The sequence below is a fragment of the Triturus cristatus genome, chromosome 4_1 (assembly GCF_964204655.1).
Source record: "Triturus cristatus chromosome 4_1, aTriCri1.1, whole genome shotgun sequence".
Classification (NCBI taxonomy): Eukaryota; Metazoa; Chordata; class Amphibia; order Caudata; family Salamandridae; genus Triturus; species Triturus cristatus.
Genome location: NC_140585.1, coordinates 712018719 through 712042948, shown reverse-complemented (window position 1 = coordinate 712042948; position 24230 = coordinate 712018719). Strand labels below are relative to the sequence as shown.

General features: G+C 43.2%; 1 protein-coding gene across 3 annotated transcripts in view; it reads right to left on the bottom strand.

Annotated features, from left to right (window-relative positions):
• Nucleotides 1-24230, bottom strand: part of DOCK4 (dedicator of cytokinesis 4) — a 1768257-nt gene that overhangs the window by 376573 nt on the left and 1367454 nt on the right. For all 3 annotated transcript variants that reach the window (XM_085653188.1, XM_085653189.1, XM_085653190.1), the window contains exon 32: nucleotides 13283-13368. In XM_085653188.1, the coding sequence (XP_085509314.1) occupies nucleotides 13283-13368 (86 nt within the window). The remainder of the gene's footprint in view (nucleotides 1-13282; nucleotides 13369-24230) is intronic.

The window sequence follows — 24230 nt, the reverse complement described above, 5'->3', positions numbered from 1 at the left end:
GCATGTCACTCAGTGTGGTGCTTACTTTGCCTCCATGTTAAAGAACAGATGATGTTTTAGCACCCAGGCTAATTGTGCTGCATAGCTAAATACATATAAGGTCCCAATGGCGAGACTGATTGCATTGCAAATGTTTGTTTTCTTAGCCCTCAACTATAGAAGAGCATTTTGAGGGGTTAGTTTTGGGCTTTCTTCCATTTCTGTGGTGTTTATATACTATGCCCTTTTTTATAGTAGGATCCCCTTTTGAGTCTAATGACTTACAACGAATGTCTGTTCCTTTTTTTAAAAGGACCCACTTAATTTTTCTGCCAAGGCGCCAGTACATTTTATTGTACTCTCTTCTCCATGTCTCACGATATCGGTCACAAGCTGCTCAGTCTGTTGTCACCACGTGCACGCTGCGTGAGACACAGACTATCTAAATTCAGATGCACAGGACCGGGTAAGGCATGTACGTTTATCCTGCTTCACTCTGTTGGGCACATTTTTGGGATTTATCATGCACTGTGGTTTTTCATTTACCCTAGCACACTGCCCTGACATGGGCTCCCATGACTTTTTTCAACCCAGTTGGGATGTCTTCCTCACTTGTGTCCATGCCCCTGGGCTTACACTGACATGTACCCCGACTTGTCAGTTTTTATAGTGAGGTTATCATCTTTTGGACTGTTCTTTGATGGCAGCCTTGTCCATATCCATTTTTTTTTTTTACAGATCAGCATGCGTATTCTGTTTCATTCAGAATTTCTTCATTCCATACATATTTCTAAAGAAGAGGTAAAGTTACATTTATCTTTAGCTTTTATATATGGTGATTTATTAGTCGACATGAACACATTCTTTTATCCTTATTGTTTGTCTTTATGATTACATTTTTGTAGGCGTCTACTATTTTATGTCCTGATGAAGACTTTGCTCCTAATTGAAACTTTGGGTCTGACACATCGACATGTTGATTGTTGACTTTAAAGAATGATTGTCAGAGGGGGAACCCTAAATTCAGGGCTCCCTAAACTACGAATTTGTGCAGTGTTAAGTCAGGATTTGTGTTTTCTTGTAAATGCATCCCTGCACACTTTTGTTCACCAAGTGTCACACCATCCATTAACGGTACGCCGTCCATGAACAGCACTGACGTTTTGATTTTGATATAGCAACTGCATGTTTAGATATTTGTACCACAAGTAAATGGTTATACCCTATGTTTTGCACAGGCTTGTACACACAAGTATATGGGTATCCATTAAACAGTTAGTCCTTTTCTATCTGTTTGAGACCACTTGTATTTCTTTAGGCTAGGAAGATAAGGCTTCTATTCAAGCTTCCCCTGAGGGAACCATTTTGTATGTTAATAGTATCTGTAATTAGGCAACTAACCTGAACAGATATATATATTGGTGTTGACAACAATTGTATAGTGTGATAATATACACTGTTAAATTTACACATATCAGTGAACCGACGGACTTGCAGTAACAGAGAAATGTTTTACCCAAGCATTTGGCATAGGGGTTCATAGAATATAAGTGACCATCACTGGAAAAGCAGTGCGGCAGCTACAATTCGAAAAACACCCCTGCCTCTGTTACCCATAGCAAATATCCAAGATCAATCAGTCAATCAACCAGTACTTGTAGAATGTGCCTTATCACCCATGAGGGTATTCAGGCAATGCGTTGTTGGGCTAGTCAAAAAGCCAGGTCTTGAGTCTCTTTCTGAAGTCCGTCAGCGAGGGTCAAATTCAGAGGCAGCAAGGGAGGACTTGGCAGTGAGGTGGGAAAAGGAGTGGCCTCTGCTGTGGCTCTGGCAGATGCATGGTGTCTGGGCGAGGGAGGCGGAGCAAAGGTTTCTGGATGGTTGGTGGAAGATCAGGTGGTGGTTCATGTATGTTGGTCCATGGTCGTGGAGGGCTTTGCAAACGTGTCTGAACTAGCATGATTGAGTCTCTTAACAATGTCAACCCACACATCCAATTGACATACAATATTCATAAGGAAACTATCCACTTTCTTCATGTACAGGTTGTAAAAACAATGTCTAATCACTTCGAGACATCAGTCTACCGTAAACCTACTGACCGCAATAGTGTTTTGGCATATTCAAGTTTTCACCCAATAAGCCTTATAAAAAACTTACCACTTTCTCAATTCATAAGGATTCGCAGAATTTGTTCTAACTCTCAAACTAGCATGATTAATTTACATGAGTCTAAACAACGATTCATATCACGAGGTTACCCAGAAGATGTCCTCAACAACTGCTTGACTAAAGCAATGGTTAAATCTCGTACGGATCTTCTCACACAGCAACCGCGACACCCAGAGCAACGGCTGGTTTTTGTATCCAGATTTTCTACTACATCATCATCTATTAAGAATATTATCAATTCCCGATGGGAATTATTACAGCAGGAAAATGACTTCAATGGTTTGTTTCATACTAAACCTTTATTTGCTTACACCAAAGGACAAAACCTACGAGTTTTATTAGCCACTTCAAACCCTAGTTCTAAGCTAACTGATCACCAAGGCACCAAAACATTTTCTGCTTGTACCCATTGCAACAATGTCATAACAGGGAATAATCTAACCCATCCAATATCAGGTTCAAAAATTAAACTAAGACACACTAGCGACTGTAACTCATCTCATGTGATTTACTGTATCAAATGTCCCTGTGCGAAAGCATATGTGGGCAAAACTGAACGAAAAATAAAAATTCGCATTACTGAACATAAAAGCAAAATTAGGAACAAAAACACCACCTCGAGTATAGCCACACACTGGTGTGAAGCCAAACATACTATATCTCAACTACGGTTTCAAATTATTGAAAAAATGGTTATACGTCCAGGTATTGATGTTACAAAAACTTTATTGCGCAGAGAAATTTTCTGGATTCAACGATTACAAACTAGGTTTCCTTCAGGTCTTAATGATCGCTTGGATATGTCTTGCTTCTTATAGCGAAGGGTACAGATACTTCTACTAACCACACTACTGGGATAATTTTTTGTTGATATGCATTTTCTTTGTTCTATTTTTCTTTTTCCTCAAGTTGTTTTCACCACTTCACACTCTGTATATTTCTTCTATCACCACATTTTTATGCGGCGTTACTCTTTCCTGTTTACTGGTCCATTGGCTATCATGTGTGTCTTGGTCACTTATTGTACAGGTTTTGTCACCATTGTTTGCGGTACAGTTCATTTCGTTTTAGTTTCTTGCCTTAAAATGGCCTCTTCAGTTGTTATTCATTTTTCTGTCCCAAGATGACCCCCACTTTTGTCATCCGCTCCTATTTTTATTTTTCTGAGTCACAACGCTATAAGTGATTAGATTCAGTTTATTGCTTTACCGGTAATTTTACCGCCTCCGATATACGCTACACGTCTAGTAAACATCTAGATCATTAGGTAAGTGTCGTTATCTAGTGGTTTTTTCAGGCTTTTTCGTTTCTATGTCATTCTTCAAGATGGCCTCTCTATTTGTTGTCCGTTTTCCCGGTTTAAGATGGCCCCCATAGGTGTTACACGCTTTACAGGCCGTTTTTCATTCCTAGTTTCCCAATATCTATGCATGCAACAAACAGACTCAAGCTACCGCTACTTCTGTAACTTTACATCATCTGACCCGTGTTACGCGTTTTGATACATCCAGCTTATTCGGTAAGTGCTGGATTTGAGCAGCAGATAACTTTACCTTTGTCCTATCTGACTCGTTCAGTACATTTATTCCCCCCCATTATCGGTTTATTTCAGACTACCATTTCTTCTCTTTTCCGAAACGTGATCTACGAGGGGTGAGTTTCTCGCCTTATTGTATTTACTTGGTCGCATTTCCCATGAATTAAAAAATACTTACCCCCATTTTCTTTTACAGCAGTGTTTGGGTTTGCGTCTGGTACATTATCTTTTCAGTTTCGTTTTCCGTTATTTCATGAGGAGGTGAGTTCTCCTCTACTTCCTTACTTCACTCTTTACCAGCCTATTTTTGTTCTGCATCCACTGTTTCATGTGTATTTGCTTCTACTTTCCTGATAACTTTTAAAACCTACACGGTTTCATGTACCCTTAAATCACAACTCACTTGGTGGTTTTTTGCTTTATGTGCTGCACATTACTACTTGGCTATTTATTCTTTTGGCGACTACAGCATGGTGACCACACAAAATTCTAACTAACCTGCATACTCACCAGTTGTTAATCGAATCATAGACTTATTATGGTTACGGATTGGTCTCAATTAATTTGGGTGTAACTGAGGCATTTAAGCGTTCATATATCAGTAATGCAATTTATTTTACTCTAAGATTGCCCCTGACGAAGGGACACGTCAGTCCCGAAATGCACCGGGCTTACTTTCATGTATTGTTTATTTGCAATGTATATGACGCATTTACATGCTAAATATGCCATAAGAATAGTGAAATGGCATGATTACTTCATTTGCTTTGATTGTTTTTGTACAACCATGCATATTTTCTGTAAAAATTGATACCAAATACATATGTTATTGTATATATCAGATTGGTTGGATTTGATTATTGTACCGTGTTTCAAAAAGGATTGTATAAACAAAGGGTTCTAGTCACCCACAGTATTGTGCACAGTGTAAACAACCTCATGGGTTAGTTTTCTCTCAGTAGTTTGATTTGCCATCTTTTCTGGACGGGGAGCCAGTGGAGCTTCCTCAGGTGCTGGGTAATGTGGGTCCATGGGCAGGATGAGGATCAGTCTAGCCGCTGAGTTCTGTATCATCTGGAGCCTTCTCATTATTTTGATGGTGGTTCCTGCGTACCGTGTGTTGCCCTAGTCCAGAAAGCTGGTGAATAGGGCTTGCGTGATGGTTTTTCTCATGCTTATGGGGAGCCAATTGAAGATTCTAAGGAGCATGCAGAAAGCATGGAGCAGGCAGAGGAGACTGAGTTGATGTGTCGTTTCATGATGAGTCTGTTGCCCAGGATGATGCAGAGGTTACGGGTGTGGTCTTATGGTGTGGGGTTGGGTTTGAGTTCAGTGGCCACCAGGTATCATTCCAGAGGGAGGCCTGGTTGCCAAAGATCAGCTCAGTTTTGTCCGTGTTCAGTTTTGTCTGAGCTTCAGACAGTTGTCCTTCATCCAAACTGTAACGTTCTTCATGCAGTGTGGAAATAGGTCTTGGTGGTGGCAGGGTCTGCTGAGAGTGAGAGGATGAGCCGGATGTCGTCGGCGTAGGATGTGATGTTGATATCGTCGGTTCTGACGAAGTGGGCTAGAGGCGTCATGTAGGTGTTGAAGAGGGTGGTGCTGGGGGATGAGCCTTGAGGGACACCGCAGATAGTGCAAGATGGTGGACACCACGATTCAGTCACAATAAATATGTACTCATAGGCTAGCTCTTTTTAGAAACTGACCTTTCAGACACGCAATTACGTAAACATGGCACGGTCCATATGAGCTGTTTCAGACTGGTGAGAGGATAACTCATTTCCTCTGGTTAATGGGCCTTGATTGGTTTGCAGGAATTGGATTCCCTCCAAGTAATATGTTTTTAATCTGCATAAGAATGTGTTTTTCAAAGGAAAGTAGCACTTTTACCTGCTTTCCATAACTTCAACCAAGTATTGCAGGACTGAAAATTAATAATGAATGGGTAATTACAGCATGAAATGAGGGCACAGGGACGTGTGTGGTTAGTGAGGTTTCTTCAGTTTCAAGATAGACCGCATTTAGGATAAGGTCTAATTGGACTCCAATACATAAAAATAATAATGAAGAATTGGAAAGGGTACAACGACTATCCATCATTTTCAAATGGGTGCCTGCCAATTCAAGAGAAGCATGCACTCACATGGACACACCAGTGATGTCTGATTGAGCGGGTCAGAATTAAAATCTCTGTTGCACTCGACGGTTCTCAGATAAAATAAGAGTGAAAAAGATGTTGTTATCCAGGGAAGAATTGTGTGACATTCATTATTCTACTGAGTCAGAATATGTGAATTTTCTTGGATAATTCACTGAAGTGAACATGAAAACTTGAGTTTCAGAAGCCGACAAGTAGTGTGATGCATTAGGCCTGTGTACATCATTAGCTTACGAAGGGGTGACTTACTCAGGGGGTAAGATGCTGGGAAAGTGCGAAGGAAGCATTTGAAAAGCCGCCCCCAAGAACTACCGAAATGAGCGGTGATGCCATACTAAAGGCAGGCTGTGATATATGTACATGCTAGTTAACAACTATAGTGTAACCCGATTCATCCATCACAATGGGAACTACAAATTCACGGAAAAGCAAAGAAAACTGGTCTATCTAGGAAGGCTGAAAAAATGATGGTTCAGTCACCAACTGAGAAAACAATGATTTCATATGCAGGCTTCCAACAGACCGGCATGTCTGAAGACAAGTAAGGTATGCACGTATATGCGCACAGCATGTTTTACATCAAGACTTTATTAGTTATATTAATTACGGCTGCTCGAGTCTTAATATTTCACTCCGAGTTTATATACAGAATGCTGGATTACCACTCAGGTGATTGGGAAAAAACAACAAGACTGAGTTCCCCAGACCTTATTAGACATATTCTAGTCACCAGTTCTAATCATGCATTTCGCCACTCCTACATTATGGAGAAAATGCGCTCACTAGCTCATACCATTGTCGACCTACCAATGGCTGCCATGGTTTTCATTCATTTGTGTGGCATGAGCAATTTTTATACAGCAACAGAGTAAGAAAATTAGAAAGTTGCACATCTGCACTTCACCAAACCCTCTAGGACCGCTGAAAACCCAGTACCAGGGACTAAATGCACAAAGAGCTCTGCCAGCAGTAAACCAGCAGGAGGGGCACCCTTCAGTTGGCACCGCTGCATAGTCAGCTCATGTAGCTGAACGCTTTCAGTACCAGCACCATCCATTTAACCTGCCAAGCTCTAATCACTGGCGATCTGAACATTCGTCAACCCCATTTGCAAATATCAGCGAAAGATGTCAAGGAAATCAGATTTGAATGCCTCTACAAAATTCCAAAAGTTGTCTTAGAGTGAATTTTCCTAACAAGGAGTAGTCAATACCACACACCACTGCAATTTACGCCTCTGCTTACCCACAGCCACTTTCACTACCTATGATGCAGTCACTCATACCACCAAAACACAGCCACTATTACTTTCACAATTATCATCACTCTGTCAAATCCACTCACTCACGAATTGAACACACTAGCTAACTTCCACTACCTCCATGACAGATACAGAGCCCCTCTAGTCGCCAATCTCCCAGCCACTCACAATCCCCACAATTGCACAATCACCATCATCACCACTCACCGACAGCCATTCACACTATCAGTCGCCGACATTTATGCTTTTTGCAAAACCACTGATTCACTGTCATTCACAGTACCACTCAACCAATGACACTCAAGTTACTAAAGCTTGTAGCCAGTATCAACACAGTTCACCCACATCAACCATAACCAGCTTATACCCAGTGCCACTCACACGACCACAGACCTGTAGCCACTGTAAGAACCACTCACAGCTTCCATTACGACAACTCAACCTCTGCTGTCTACACAAATACCCACCAAGAACCCAAACCAACTCATACCACCACTCATTTTCACCTATCCTCACCCATTCTCCTGTGTTGTCACATCACCATTGACATAAAAACATTGTAGCCACAACATGCACACAATAACTCCACAACTGTACTAAACCCTCTCCATCGCTCCCAATGCCGTTCACACCAAACCTATTCCAATACCACCTTCACCTCAACTCCTTCCAAACACACCTTGATTAAACCACTGCAAATCAAAGTCCTGTCACAGAAGTCCTCATACCTCTAACAAACAGCAACTTTAACCACCACTGATCCTTTGACATTGTCAACACCAAAGTTTTCTACCTCCATCACCACTCAATCACGGACACTTTCACCATAACAACTTGCACAGCGACTGTGAAAAATGTCACATATTGATACTTCCAGGTCTTATAGAACAAACAAAAAACACCAACTCTGCCCACCAAATGATAACAACATAAAAGAAATATAACACTCCTAACAAGTACACATCATTGCTCAGCATCCGCAACCTTGCACAAACTATACAGAACACATCGTTATTCTGCCCACACAGATGCATTGTTCTATGGATGCAAACGGAACCCTCTGTCTTGGTTAATGTGTGTTTTATTCTGGGAAAGAACTAACACAAGGAGATGATGGATGGAGCACTGAAATCTTTCAGATACTCGCCACCAGTCACAGATCTGGGTTGAATCCATAATTGTTTTTTAGCTCACTTCGCCACCCCAGTTCACACCAAGCCATATGAAAATCAGTCTTGACCCTGTTACTCATGGGAACAGTCCAGCCTGAACTGCCAAGGCAGGTCCTCCCTGGACCGCAAACAAGCATCCTGGGTCCGGTTTCGGGGTAGCACCCCTCATCAGCCATGCTATCTTGAATCCAGTGGCAAAGTGAGCAAGGGGCCCCATGTCTGGGCATGCCCAGCCAACTTAGGGTGAACAAAGCAAACACAAGGAGATGATAGATGGAGCGCTGAAACTTGTCAGACACTCACCCCCAGTCACTATTAGATATGGGTTGAATCCATAATTGTTTTTTAGCACACTTCGCCACTCCAGTTCAGACCCAGCCATATACAAATCAGTCTTGACCCTGTTCCTCATGGGAACAGTCCAGCCCGAGCTGCCAAGCCAGGTCTTCCCTAGACCGGAAACAAGCATTCTGAGACCGGAAACAAGCATTCTAGGACCGGTTTCGGGGTAACACCCGGTATCAGCCAGGCTAGCTTAAATCCAGTGGCAAAGTGAGCAAGGGACTCACATCGGAAAGCAGTCTGTCGAAGAGCATGCATAACTTCAAATGCTCCTGCATAAATCTCTGCATCTCAGAGACGCCCAGACTATTTTCTCAAAGCCAGGTTCCTAATAATACATTCAAACATCCTATTAATCATTCAAACCTTCTGTTACCATTCGAAGAACAATTTCAAGCAATTATCATACTAGGCAAGATAGAAAAACCATGCAGTCCTACAAATACTAACATGCTCTTCTAATCAGTTATCAATCCATGACGATGGTTCCAACACATTTAAATTAAAATGTGCAGAATAACCAATCAGCTGCAGTACAACACATCGTATTAGGTTTTAGTTAGATTTTCTGTTGGATTGTGAAGGTCACGGAGAAATGTTACGATAATCATGGACATCTAATCACTGAAATGTTTGTTTATGGCACAAATATTCATGTCTACTACCACTGTTATTAACAAGCTGAAACTGAGATCAATAAGAAATGCCACACAGACAGCAAAGAAACAGCCAGTTCACTCGTTGGAAATTCTGGGGGCATCAGTAAATGTCTCTTGCACACAATGGTACATGTACAGTCTGTCTACAGCAACATCCCCTGTGGCATTTATGTCACCAAGAGGTAACTGCTGTCGGTCACCGCTAGTACAACTCTGATGCAGTCTGCCAAAATGTGGACAGCAGTAAGCTCCCCGAGTGTGCCTGTCCAGAGCACTCAAGAGTACAGTCTAAGCGCAGGCATGCACACTAGCAGGAAACTGCCAATCACAGTCTGCACCGCCGGCCTTCCCGGAGGACATGTGTAACAGGAAGGGAGATGGTCGGAAAAAAAGACCACTGCTGTGCAGGATACCTCTGTAAAGAGAATTGTGAACTCTGATACATCTGGAGAAAAACCGATGCTCCGAATTAAACTCAAGGTCACAAAAACAGAATTCAATAAGAATTACACACTACGATGCTGTACTACAGAAAAAAGATCCCCTGCATGTCTGCAAAATCATTGAGTGCTGCAGAAACAAACAGAACTGATGGACAGCTGCAATAGATGCTGTTTCACACTTGGCCAATGTTAAAAAATAAAGCAAATGTATATCTACGAATGATCTGTTCAATATGTCTTAGCACAGATGTTGTCTCAACTTTGCTTCAGGCAAAAGGTTACACTGCAAGAACACCTGTACGTTGATGGATTGTGTTCAATCAGCAAATGACGTCACGGAGGTACACGTTTAATTATAAAGGCTGCATACTTTTACATGCGACTCCTACCATCTAGTAAAACGGCAGGACTCCCGTTATAAATAAGTGCTCTTAGATAATACAGGATCTTTCAATACATAATATTAAGAAAAATGCGCACACATTAAGAATCCAAGTTTAGTTCATTTAAAACGTACAGCTGGATGACAGTGGTCATGTTCAGATTAGTGCGAGGCTGTCACACTATGGATCTGAAGAGAACCAACCTTAAAAAGAGAAAACTAAACAACTGCCCCTACAGTAACCGTCAGTGTTGTCCATGCAAACCTCTGATAGGACACTCTTGCAAATGGTATATTTCTGTCACCAAAACTTTAAATACATGGGTTCCAAATGGGTGCCAGGATATTTAAGAGAATCATGCGCTCACATGGACATGCCAGTGATGACTGATTGTGAGGGTCAGATTTAAGATCCCGATTGTACTCTACGGTTCTCGGGGAAAATAAGTGTGAACACGTTGTTGTTATCCAGGGAAGCATTTTTGGACATTACCTATTTCTATATGAACAACTTTAGCATTTCAAAGATTATTTCAAGTCTACAAACATTTTTAATGAACTTCTTGAACATGACTGTTCTAAGATGTCCCCCCGTCACAGCTCCATCCTCTTGGATAGATAAAGCCCCCTTGTTGTAAAGGGTTTAATATCCTGTTTGTCATGACAGGTGTGCTCCAGGCCAGGAATGCCTGGGCCACCCTTCCCTTACTTGGCCGCTGCTAGGCCAAACTTCATAATGATGCACATAGGCCTGATGCCTCACACCCACCCTGTCTGCTGTTGAAGTGGGACGTATTCACTGCAACAGGTTACTCGAGAAACGCCACACAATCTGGCTCAGAAGAATAGTGAATTACTGCTTGGTCTTCCATGCACCAAACCCAGGGCATTTGCATGTGCAAACGATGGCCTGGGCGCAGAAACCAGTGTGCACTTCCAGTCTGTCCTAAGGCAAACAGCTGAATGAAGTTTGTTGATGCTCAGCTCCCAACAATGGCTTTTTTGACATACCTGAGGTACTTACAAACACCATTGGCCCTCAAGCCAAGCAATGCATTAACCCCTTCCATGCTGCGCAGATTCCGCCGCTGTGCTGACGGAATCTTGCGCGGGCGGGGTCATGACGGAACGGTTCCGTCATGAGCACAGCTCAACCGTGGCTCATGACGGAACCGTTCCGTCATGAGCACCGAAGGGGTTAAGAATAAAAAAAGAAATATATAAGTTAACACCTTTTGCAGGACTACGTTTTTTCAATATAATCAAACACGTCTTCTAGGGTGGAGAATTTGTGGCTCTTCAATCTACTGAATGCTGTATATATGACCACAGCCCAAAATTAAACTGTGTAGTCTCTTTCAAAAAGTACACACTACACAATGGAGGGCCCTGGAAAGAAGGTGCGCGTGCAGCCACCTCTAGTGTGCAATGTTTACCTGGCAAGATTCCGAGCACCAACGGAGACAGAAGAGGGAACATACCTTTTGATCGTTAAAGGAGCCCTAACACGCACTCTTCTTTACAATACACATTACCCAAAGTACACACTAAAAGCCCGTTCCCTAGTGCCTTTGGTTGGAGTGTAAAATACCCATTGCCGGAATACAAACCATAGTGCCCTGTGGTATACTAACTCTGCGTCTTGGTACTGCCATATAGCGATTTCACTTTAAACACAATCCACAAAATATAAGGAGGGAAACTAAAAATGCGTTGCTGCCAATGATACCGCAGAGATGCCGGAATTTGGCTTCACTCTTCCTCCCGCTGCCTACCCAAAATGACCAAACCTCCTTCCACCCTGCAAAGACATCATCAGGAAAAGGCTATTAGCAACAGTTTGCCCCCAACAGACATTGGCGACGAAAACGAGCTGTTTCCATAATTGTTGCATTTAAACCATGCCCTGCCAATCTCGGTTCTTCCACTAGAAAAGCACAGCTGGAGTGACGCTCCTCGGATGTCCTAAAATGATCGAAGCCGCAGACCTACCCCTCTCCCCACGCTGCCCATGTGGTGGTGGCCGGCCCACGGACACACCACTCCTGCAGGAGGAACATTTTATCAATATAAAACATCTATGTTGCGAAGACAGCGCGGGCAAAGGTTTGCTCTAAAAGAGTTACTTGAAGAAATTGAAAGAAAAATGGTTGAAATAGGGCGGTAATGGGTTCAATGGTTTGGGAAAAACATTTACATTTGTCAGATCGCTGCCAGTAGGAAGGAGAGGCAGGGGGCCTTGCTCCCCGATACCTCAAACCATTACATTTAAGGAAGAAATATTCCAAACAGAGTAGGTAGCAAAATGCAAACAACAAACATGGATTAGACTCGGGGTTATTCAAGAGGAAATGCAGTGAATATAAAGAGTGAAATCACACAGCAGCCTCACCTTGCCATGCCTGCTAATTCGATGGGTTGACAGCGATGCCTTATGCGCGCGCCTCACATTTTAGCACAGGCTACTCTTTGTGGCTCGGTGCCTGTGCGCCCTTCTCCCGACTGCCTCACGAGCCTGCAGAGCGAACCCATGGCCGCAGGGACAGCGATGCACTGGAGAACAGAGCTGTGTGCTACCCAACCTTGCGTGGGCTGCAGCCGCTCGGAATCAATGCTCACACATCACACTGCACTGCACGCGCTACAGAGCGCGAGCGCGCTACCGGGGATCCAGGAGGCAATCGCAATCACTGCAAACACATAGTCCGTCCACCAGCATTTAGAAAAGCAAACACGCATGCACGGTCAGATCTGGGGATGCAATGTAACTTCAACCTACTGTACGGAAAAGCCAGCTTGGCAAAACAAATAGCCATGCATTGCTTTCATCTCCTTGCTGCAAGCGGTGCACTTTAACCTCCCACCCACCTACTGCAGGGGCAGCATTCCCAAACCTAGCGTCTCGAGGAGGGAGGGTGGCTGATAAAGCGCGCCTTCAGATAAAATGCACAGCAGTCCCCAATTACTGCTCCAAACAAAACAGCGAGCGGAAGCACTAAGCACATTGCAGTAGACATTTCGCGTTTCCCTGCAGTTCCCACTGGCACATTTCACACTGTGTATGGAAGGAAAAGGTCTCAGCTGTTTCCATGAAGCAAAATATATATTCATCTGCGGCGGCGCTGCCTAATCTCGCGCATGCATAAGTTAGTAGGGGTTAAATGGCATACTCACATGCTGTTGAAGAGCTCGCGGTACGTCTCGTCACCTTTCCCTTCTGACATCAAGCTATCCAATTTGTCGATTAGCTTGGCTTCAACCTGAAAGATAGGCACAAACAACGTTTTTGCGTCTGTTGTTTCTGTCGCTCCTCTCCGGGGTGCCTCGGAGGGATACAGCTAAGCAGAAGCCTCTGCATCGGCGCCAATTGTCATTTATCAGATCGGTCACATCTGTCGCGAGCAGCCACGACTCAGAAAGAGGCTTTTCAGTGCGCCACGAAAAGGAGCAATGTGACTTTAAACTACAGGCAGAGTAACATTTGCTGCTGCTGCTGCAGCCATCTATTTATGGATTCGAACAAAAAGCGTGGAGCCCGGCTCGAGCGCCTGGATTCTTCCTGCAGGGTACATCTCGGAACCAGCAGCATTCTACCAAGGCTCACTGCTTGGAGAGAAATAGCAAGCACCTAAGCTCCCGAGCCTCCCTGCATGATTTCCGGGATAAGCATTCTTATGGAAATGGGCTCCAAGCCTGGGGAGCGGCGGCGCAAGCGGCAGGTGCTCACGCAAAGACCCACATGGAAGCAGGTTCATCGGGCATCCAACACGGATTTTATGTCACATCAAGCAAAGCATCAAGTGAGCCTGGTCTGACTTATGCCTGGAGCGCCCACTTTATAACACAGCATCCATTGGCTACTAAAGTACACTGTGACTCAGTGGGGCCAACTACCTGCACTGCAGTGCCGCGATGAGCGTCAGACCCAACTACTACAATCTTTTGTCTTCTAGACCAACAATTGGCTTGTGACACATGGTTGTTTCAAAGTATCTGCAGTTTCCCCAGAACTCTAAACCACAGTGTAGCTTCACTCCAACCAAGGCTCCTAAAACAAAGTAAGAGGGCCCAGTTGTCAGAGGTAGGAGTTGCTTCACCAGTTGCAAGCTCTTCTGAATTCAAAGGACTTCTGCCCCAGTCAAGAATTGTTCAACTGACAGCTTCCCAACCAGCCTGCGCTCTTACGATCCCAATAATGGACCACATGCTTGCAGATCGACTCCCTCAACCGATCCTGTGCAAAAATATACTTCATACTAGGTCATTGTTGACATCACTCCTGTGTCATGGAACAGGTCAGAGGTATTAATAATTTCATTTGTGGTATAATTTTGATATCCTCTACAACTGGGTTCTACAATCTTTTCTCTACACATGTTCAATGATAATCACCTGAGCTACTAATATTATTAGTATTAGACTAGTGACCACATCTGACACGATTTCATCAGTCACCCCGCCTATGCAAGATTACCAGCAGTGATCACCTAATTACATCAGGCAATGTTGCGTCAGTAATATAAGAAAATTGAGTTATCAATTTGCAATGGACTGTACATGAGTAATACATAACGGCTATTACTGCAATGCCCCTGGCATCAAGGCAATAATATTAGTAATAAGTCTCCCCGATACCATATCATTTATCATTCAAACACCAGCATCAAATATATTTTACAATTTCCTCTATTTTCTCCAAACATTAGCTTATGAGTTTTGAAAATATACATTCATATTTGAATAAACATTTTCTCATTCAATGGAACAATATTCTAGCAGATATATCACCATCATACATTCTGATGGATACCTCTTAGCACAGATTCCCCACCAAATGAGCAGGCCCCACAGTAATATTCAGTGAGAGGTGGGACTGAGTAGTACCGCCTAAGCAAGGAAGTCATGCAACACAGTCATGTCAAAGTACCTGTCAGTGCATATGTGATCAGTGAGGAAGGTATGTTTAGCAAAAGTATGCAAGGATGATAACATGGCCACACAAGAGATATCCACTACCGGAACATCTCTGATGAGGGACATATAAGCATATTAATTCAGTCAAGCCAAACTTCTAATTGAGAAGGCTTGGCAGCACATAAGAAAGTTACTTACATGTAGCTGAAAGCCACCAGTAGATCACAAGCTACTCATTGAAGAAGCCAGCTCTACAAACATCCTAGCAGGAAATTGAACTTGTGTCGCAAGTTACAATTTACATTTTCGGAAATTTCAGAACTTGATTTGTAAATTTCATTATAATCCAACAAAACAATAGTCATTACGAATGCTAAACAAATGTAATGGGTTACAATTTGTTAACACGGTTATCATATATAAAAGTATATTTTGTTTTGTTATTGTACTTTTATCTCCAGTCCGCCAACACAGTGTCAATATTACAAAAGATCCGGGCCATGCCACGAAATAAGATTGTCCCCTGCATGTATGTAAACAAAAACATAGTGAAGCCAGGTGGCATTATACATGGCATGTAGCATCTACAGTTACAAAACATAAGGATCCACCTCTAGGGGAAGAGGGGGGGGGGGAATAAAGACCTGGGTTCAGATAACTAAGGTGGTGGTGTGTGTGTATCCCACTATGGTTGGACACACACTGTGTTTGTTTAAATACCCCTCACACACCAGAATTGCCCTTGGTGTCATGCTTCATCATAGAGGTCTTCCCGCCCCGCTGCGGGACGGGGCGTGCTACGACCTGCGACTACGCGGGAGCACTGATGATATAGTGCTATGTGTGATGCAAAGGGAGGGTCTGAAGTGAATATAGGTAAGTGTATTAACAAGCATTTACAATGCAACGGTCTCGGCATTGTTAAAGTTAGAGCTATTGGCATTGCTGATGACATTATTTTTGTTTTTGTTTTTAAAACATTGAAAGAAACAGCAGAGTTCTGTACGACCTGCAGGCGACGTAGGAGGAAACCTGGGAGGCCTCAGTAGTCTGTCAAACCGTTATTGTAAATCCCACTAACAAACTTCATACAGGGACCCACTCAGTTTTAGGTAGTCCAAACACGTCATTTAGACTAGAACCAGTATCTAAGAAACATTAGGAAGCAGCGTCAGCAGCCGAGACCTAAAAAGGGCACATTGTTTAGGATTCAGTAATGAAACCAACACACTCGTTATGAGAGATCTGACATAATAGGGCTGTACTAATTCGGTTAAATACACTTTTTTTTCAAGAAAATAGGATACAACAAATAAGAAACATCTACGTTCATACGTATTTATAATATGGATAACATTAAACAAGAAATGATCATGATGACTGAGCATTTATAGAACACTTAAATAATAGCATCCGGAATGAAATAATAGTCTCCTCAATTGACTCAAGGAAGAGGGCTTGAATTTTTTCCCTCGGTGCAAAATGAATGTCAATGCAGGTTGTTTAGGCTGTTATGTTAAACGAGCACGTTTAATTTAAGCAATGTATTCGATTAATGAAAACCAATACCCGCAACCTCGTCATATTGCGCGTAGATGCCGAAGGCGCTTGATAAGTGATGGCATTGATGCTGAACTTGCCAAACGTAATCAAACAAGTTGGAATTTTTACAAAACTGAAGACTAAGTGGGGCATCACTTAAAACTATGTGGGGATCTAAGACAGACACATGGGGTGGGAAACTCAGAAGAGAAGCACAGCGGGGGGGGGGGGGGTGGGAGTAGGTCCAAAGTTAGTGAATTGCTAAAAGATTAATATACATATGCGGGCTGGGGAGCACAGAGTTGGGGGGGGGGGGGAGATTGAAAAAACAGGCGAATGCCAACAATTTAAATGACTTTCAATATAAAGGTAACACATGCACACGAATGAGAAATTGAGCTTGTGCCCTAGAGAAAACTTAATATGTAGGCATGGCTTATTGGCATAGATCTTTGTCAGCTTATGTTTTATGTTATTAAAACGGTTATTTTTGGGACTTTCGTCGTTCATTTCAAATGGAGAAGCAATCAATCAACTGAGAATGAGTGAGAGACAGGCACAACAAGGGTGGGGATAGGCGACATTGAAGACTGACATAAAAGACCGGTATGCTTGGGAGGAAAAACGCATGCAGCCTGAGCATGAGACCTACCTGTGCAGTTCTAGTGACCCCAGCCATCCTTACATGCTTCGGTTCCTTAGGCTCAATGTGAGTGGAGTGTTACGCAAACACTGCTCCGGCCGGAAACAGCATGCAATCCTTTAACAGAAAGTGTCCCAATGTGGAACTGAAAATTATGCGATAAAATAACTATCGCCGACGGAGCAATTTGGTCAACGCACAAAACCACACAGTGGTGGAATGCTGTCAACGTAAGGATCGTGGATGTTCTAACACGGAAGAAGCCATATTTGAGCTGTCATTTTGTTTGAAAATGCATCCCTATATTTTCATGCTTTACCGATTTTGCTCTAGGATGAACGTTTATTTGGATACAATTAGTTTTCATAAATACATATTTTATGCAGATGTGGCAGCAGACTTTTTCTGCAAAACACATTTTTATTACCGGCGTTTAATGGTTTATGTATATACGCACATCTGACATTTTATAGTCATTTTCTGATGTAAAATAAGAGGTTACAAGATCAAAGCTTCTTGCAATACGGACTTTTCTCCAAACAAAATTTGTCCTGGCTGCGTTTTCCGCCCTCGCTGTTGCTGCTCGCAGCTGGGCGGAAGTGCGTCGGGTTGCAGCGGGTTTTTCGGATGCTGCAACGCTTTGTAGCTCTGCTCGGCTTGTTTTGGCAAATGTCCTTTATACTGCATGAACACATTCTATAAACTGCGGAAACCTCATATACGAGTTAGGGCTAACTCATTGGTGTTGATTTTATCTTAAATAATTTTTCTAAAGGGCACACGCGCACAAACCATAGAAAATGTCTGCGGGTGCATTTACCCTATTGTGAAGCGTAGCTATTTTAACAATAGAATTTGTCTTAGTTCTTCCAACCAAAGGCCACATTATTTTAACTCGTTTCAGGATGCAAAAAATTGTCCAAAATAATATTGTGCAGTTTCTTTAATTGTAAATGAGTGTCAGTCGTTTTTAAAACTAGTGACTCACAGATATCGCGAACTCACGGGCGATCCAGACGTTCAGCGCTGTTACGTTTTAGTAGCAGCAGTGGTCGAGGTGGGGGGCAACCAGAGACCAGAGCAGCAGCCGAACACGGGAGCCGAGAGCAGGGGGCGAGGACGAGCACACCACTGCCTTTTTCCGAGGTTAATGCCTCAGAGAAACGCAGCGTCGTTTTGGGATTTGGGGGCGTGTTTTTCTTTCTCAAACACGCCCAGAGAAAGAATCGAAAAAACACGCCCCCGAATCGCAAAAAGACGGGGCTTGCTTGGAGAGACAAGCCTCTTCTCCAATGGCTGACCAGCATTTAAGAGGCCAGCCAATGGAGAAGAGGAGAGAAGAGAGGCGGGTTCAAGCCCCTCTTCTCCAAGTCATTAAATCTCGCGAGCGAGACTGCGCAAGTGCAGCCTTCGCTAGCCGAGACCTAAAAAGGACCTGGCCTCTTTAGACGTAAAAACTTTAATAGGTCAAAGGAGGCTGGTACTGTTAAAAAAGTGGTGCGGAGATGTCCTGCGTAATGTGCGGTTACTCCTAGTATGTCAACATGTTTCGATGCAGCAAGGCATCTTCGTCAGGACAAGAACAAGATCCCTCCTGTATAGATAACGTGTACTTATTTTAATGACTATAAAAAATAAGTGAAAATGCAACTAATAAAGTATTAGTATACGATACCTAATGGTATGCTTGTATGTTTATGTATATGGAAGGACAATGCCTCATGAACCTTTTGAATGGGTGGATAGGTCAAGGTAACTCAATGGTGCCCTTTCAAAAACCTGGCTCGATGTGAGTCCATCCCGCGGTTCCGCTGGATCAGTGCTCCCGCGTAGTCGCAGGTCGTAGCACGCCCTGTCCCGCAGCAGGGCGGGAAGATCCCTATGATGAAGCATGACACCAAGGGCAATTCTGGTGTGTGAGGGGTATTTAAACAAACACAGTGTGTGTCCAACCATAATGGGATACACACACACCACCACCATAGTTATCTGAACCCAGGTCATTATTCCCCCCCTCTTCCCCTAGAGGTGGATCCTTATGTTTTGTAACTGATTCTGTGTGGAGGACGTATCCACCTCCAATGCCCGTGGAGGGCTTTACCTCTACACCCCCTAATCTTGTTATTTTTAGGGATGTAGCATCTACATACATCTGCAAGAAGTAAATACCTCTCATTTTCATAATAATGGCATCTAGAAGGCTCTTCAACTCATCTTCACCTCTTTGAACATGTTCAAGCCCCAAGAGGCAAAAGTAGGTCTCATGCCAGTTCAAGACCCCACCGAGCCCATTACCAGGCCTAGTTTTTTATGATCACTGCTCAGCTAAATCGTAGCAGCAATTGTCAGGACACAAACCTCCTTCAATGTGCACTGTGCATGGAAAGGGAGAGTTTGATAGATCTGATCCCTTTATGCAATAGGTTTGCACGTATAAGCATTGATAAGGAGAGCATTCTTTCATCGAGGCACCAGCTGGCTTGGGGGTGTCTCCTGGAATGTACACGGATTAAAGAATCTAATAAGAACAACAGAGCTTTCACATTTATGGAAGGGAAATGAGATCATTTGCTTCCAGGAGACATGGTTGGCGGGTGAGGAGTTCCACCAGAATGGTTTTATGCATTTTATAAAAGATCGAACCAAATCGGGTCCTGGGCGAGTGAAAGGTGGATTATGGACACTGGTATCTACCAAAAGTAGTAAGAGGGCAAAAATAATTGAAACAGGTAGCGATTGGTTATTAGCTTCTTTATGGAACTTTTTGAGGGCTGTCTGCAGCAAAAGAAGTTGATAGTTGTGAATGTTTATATAAATCAAGAGGACTCTCGGAAGGAGTCGAGGAAGGTGTTTCAGAGCGATCCAGTAGAACTAACAGAGCTTTCGGGGGAATACCCGATTCTCCTATTATTGGACTTATGCTTAGATCCAAGGAAGGTTGATTCTGTGGTTTTAGATATGCTAGAATGTTACGGTATTCTCAACGCAAATTTTCCAAAATGTGAACAGTCCGTCTGAAAGGAAAATGGCGAGTTTTCTTGCTGATTTAGGGTTTGTATGCATAAATGGCCACTTTAAAGAGGATGATACAGCAGCTTAAATGCTTTTTTTTGGGAAACAGAGGTGCCCTATCAACTATATGTTTATACAGCCATGGTTCTTTGATCTCTGTATAGAATATAAGGTGTTAAGATTAAAGGGACCTGATCATTTGGGGCTAAAATTATCCTTAGAGGTAGCTCTAATATTAAGGGACGGAGCTATCTCAATGGAACTAGATTTCCCAAAAGGTTTAACAACAAGAATAGATAAGAAATATATTGATTAGTTAATGCAGTATCAAATACTTCATGAGATGGATCAGGATAGGGCCGTAGGAGATCCAAATGCTGTATGGTATGCGAAGACCATTGCAGAGGTTGTAAATCGATTGATACCTGTAGTAAGGTTATGTAATAAGAAAATAAAAAAAAGATCTGCCTTGCTAATATTCTTAGCAACAGTGGTTCAATAAGGAGTGTGTACTTGCTAGGAAGGAGTTAAGAAAAATAGGATGGGCAAGGCGATCAGACGGCCATGGAAAGACGAATGATATCTACTGCTGTGAGAAAAGGGAGTACTAAGCTTTGGTGGTGAGAAAGAAGCAGGCTTTATTTTAGTTTAATTGGGACCTGATCATTAGGACACTACAAGGAAAGGACATGAGGAAGTTGGTCCAAAGGAGAATCTATGTTGCTGCCCCACCAGCAAGATGCATGGTGTCAGAAACTGATTGGGTAGCTTATTAAACCAATATTTACAAGCCAAGGGATATAGTGGTGAGGAAATGTTGGCCAATTTTGGAGGTGGAAGTTTTGGAGTCATACGCCATCCAATCTATTGCAAAGTTGATAACCCCTCTAAATTTAACTAAGGCAGCTGGATCTAATAACTTGCCAGCAATAGTAATAGTAATAAAGTAAAACCCCCTGTGGTGGGCAGGATTCTTCTCAAAAGTTTTTATACACATAACCAAGACAGGGTTAATTCCTCTACGTTGGAAGGGCGTTATAATTAAGCCCATACACAAAAGGGTGCTATGATTGACACAGGTAATTATCGTCTGATAAGTTTGTTGCATGCAGGTGCAAAACTGTACTCTAAAGTTATATTAAGGGCTTTAAAGAATTGGAGTTAGGGAAACAGAATTATTCCCATGGAGTGGGGGGGGGGGGGGCTTTAAGCAGGGCATTCAACAATAGAGCATTGTTTCAGTTTATGGGCTTTGGGGCAGAAGGCAAGGGAAACAAATGAGAATTTATTGTGCTGTTTTGTTGACTTTAGTTCAGCTTTCGATTTGGTTGATAGCAGTATACTCTGGGCTAAATTAAGACATCAAGGTATTCCAAATTGCTTAATTGCAATTCTGCAGGAACTACATACCGGGAACTGGGCCCAAGTGGAGATTGATCTAGATGGGGCCCTCTCGGGGAGAATTCCCTTGGGAAATGGGTTCAGGCAGGGCTGTGTCCTAGCCCCTACATTGTTTTCTTTGTTCCTAGCCAAACTTCTGGGACAGTTGGCATCAGCTCATTCCTTTTCGGGGTATACGTGTCGTGCCTACTCTATGCAGATGATTTGGCAATTTTGGACGAGACTCAAATAGGCCTGCAGACAAGGTTGACTAAAGTCAATCATTATTGTGAGGCTAAGATATTGAAGGTGAACATGGGAAAAACAAAAATAATCCAGTTTGGGAGAAAAAAAATAAACCGTATAAGTGGCTGTTAGGTAATAGTAGGGTGGAGGTCGTGTCCAATTATACATATTTGGGTATGATGTTTACTAGTTAGTAGAGTTGGCCCCTGCATAAAGAATTGGTGGACATGAGGGCTTTGGCAACAATAGGGGGCCTTGTTCGTTTTAAAAAGACTTATGGTAGCCCTTCCTGGACTCCCCTTTTGATAGCTTATATTGCAATGGTCCCCATGCAATGCCTCTACGGGGCTGAGTTATTGGCCTTAAGTAGGGAGGGAAGCTGGGAGAGGTGCAAGAGTAAATGTTTGAAAAAAATGTTGGCTCTCCCCAAAGGTGCAATGTCCCAGTCAATAAGATAAGAAGGAAATTTGCAGGCCTGGAACTTCTTAGCCTATAAAGTAACTTTGTGATTTTGGGCAAAACGTTGAGTGTCAAAGATACAGAAGATATCAGCCTTTTGTGCCGCTGAAATAGGAAAGAGTGAACTACAGTGGGCGAAGAAGGTCAAGAAAAGGGTAGAAGCCATCGCAGGAACCTTAAAATTAGAATTAAAAATAGATGATGCCTCACAGCTTTCTAAAGCAGAATTAAAAATGGCCTGTAAAAAAGACTGATCTGAAGTATGTAAGTCTATGTAGGGAACAGACCCTCAGCAAAGTATATGATAGATTCCTCACAGGCAAATACCGGTCTTTCATGCACCCCAAAATCCCCACCGTTACAGCAGCATTGTGTTCAACTCCAAAGATGTTCTTTACCACACCTTCCCACATGCGCATTGCCACACCGGCTCCACATACCCTACTTGTCACAGGAACACAGCCACCATCAGCCCAATGGGCAGGAGAGTGTGAGGGAGGAGAAAGTTGGGTGGTTCGATTGCCGACTTGACCATACTGTGATCCATAGGAACGGATGAAGAAAAGCCCTCTGCTTCAATTGTTCCAGTCTGTTATCTCAATGCAAAAACTGGAGTCAAGCTATCCTGGCTGAAGAGGGGTGAAACCTCGAAACCGGTCCTAGGATGCTTGATTCCGGTCCAGGGAAGACATGGCTTGGCAGTTCGGGCTGGACTGTTCCCATGAGGCACAGGGTCAAGACTGATTTGCATATGGCCATGTCTGAACTGGGGTGGCGTGGTGAGCAAAATAACGATGGATTAAACCCAGATCTGTGACTGGGGGCGAATGTTTGCAAATGTGCAACATTCCGTCCATCACCTTGTGTGTTTTGCTGTTCGTCCTATGTGGGAAGGGTATGCCCAGACGTGGGTCCCGTGCTCACTACACCACTGGAGTCAAGCTATCCTGGCTGAAGAGGGGGGAAACCCCGAAACCGGTCCTAGGATACTTGATTCCGGTCCAGGGAAGACATGGCTTGGACTGTTCCCATGAGGCACAGGGTCAAGACTGATTTGCATATGGCCATGTCTGAACTGGGGTGGCATGGTGAGCAAAATAACGATGGATTAAACCCAGATCTGTGACTGGGGGTGAATGTTTGCCAATGTGCAACATTCCGTCCATCATCTTGTGTGTTTTGCTGTTATCTCAATGCAGCACTGAAACGGACACTCTCAAATTGCCACTCTGGGTACTTGGTGCTGTGTGACTCTGCTGGCCCTAACAAATCTCATAACAAGTTTTGATGAATAAGTTACTTACCTTTGGTAACGCCTCATCTGATAGAGACAGGATCTAGCGTCAAATTCCTTATCTTAAAATTCTCCCCAGGTGCCAGACTGGATCCGGATTCTTTTTTTTACAGCAGCACCTTTGCACACCAGGAGAGGGACGTCGAGCGACTTCGTAGCAACATCGCCGTCATGATGTGACATAGACGGAGTCCAAATAAACCCCCTCCCCGACTGCAGTTTTTCTTTTCCGTGCTTACAACCCGTATCCAATAAGCGGTTCCTTAGACCGTTTTTTGGCCTACCTTAACAGTTTTGCCAAGCACTATGTTTTCAGAGGCAGATAAAGCAGGGTCCCTATTAGGGATACTAAGTGCCAGAAACAGAACCAAAAACGCCTATAAGGCATACAGAAGATGTTCCTCATAGAACAGGGAACAAGGCAATAGTGCATCTGCACAATGCAAGCAAAATACCCTCTTTAGAATAATAACTTGGGCAGAAAAACCAGCTTCAGAAATAACCATGTAAAAACAGGAGCATATAGGGCCACATAAAAATATACGTTCAGATAACAGGAACCTGTCATCGACAGTAGAAGAATAAAATTACCTGTAGAAGGCAGAAACACCTCATGGGTGTCACCCGTAGAT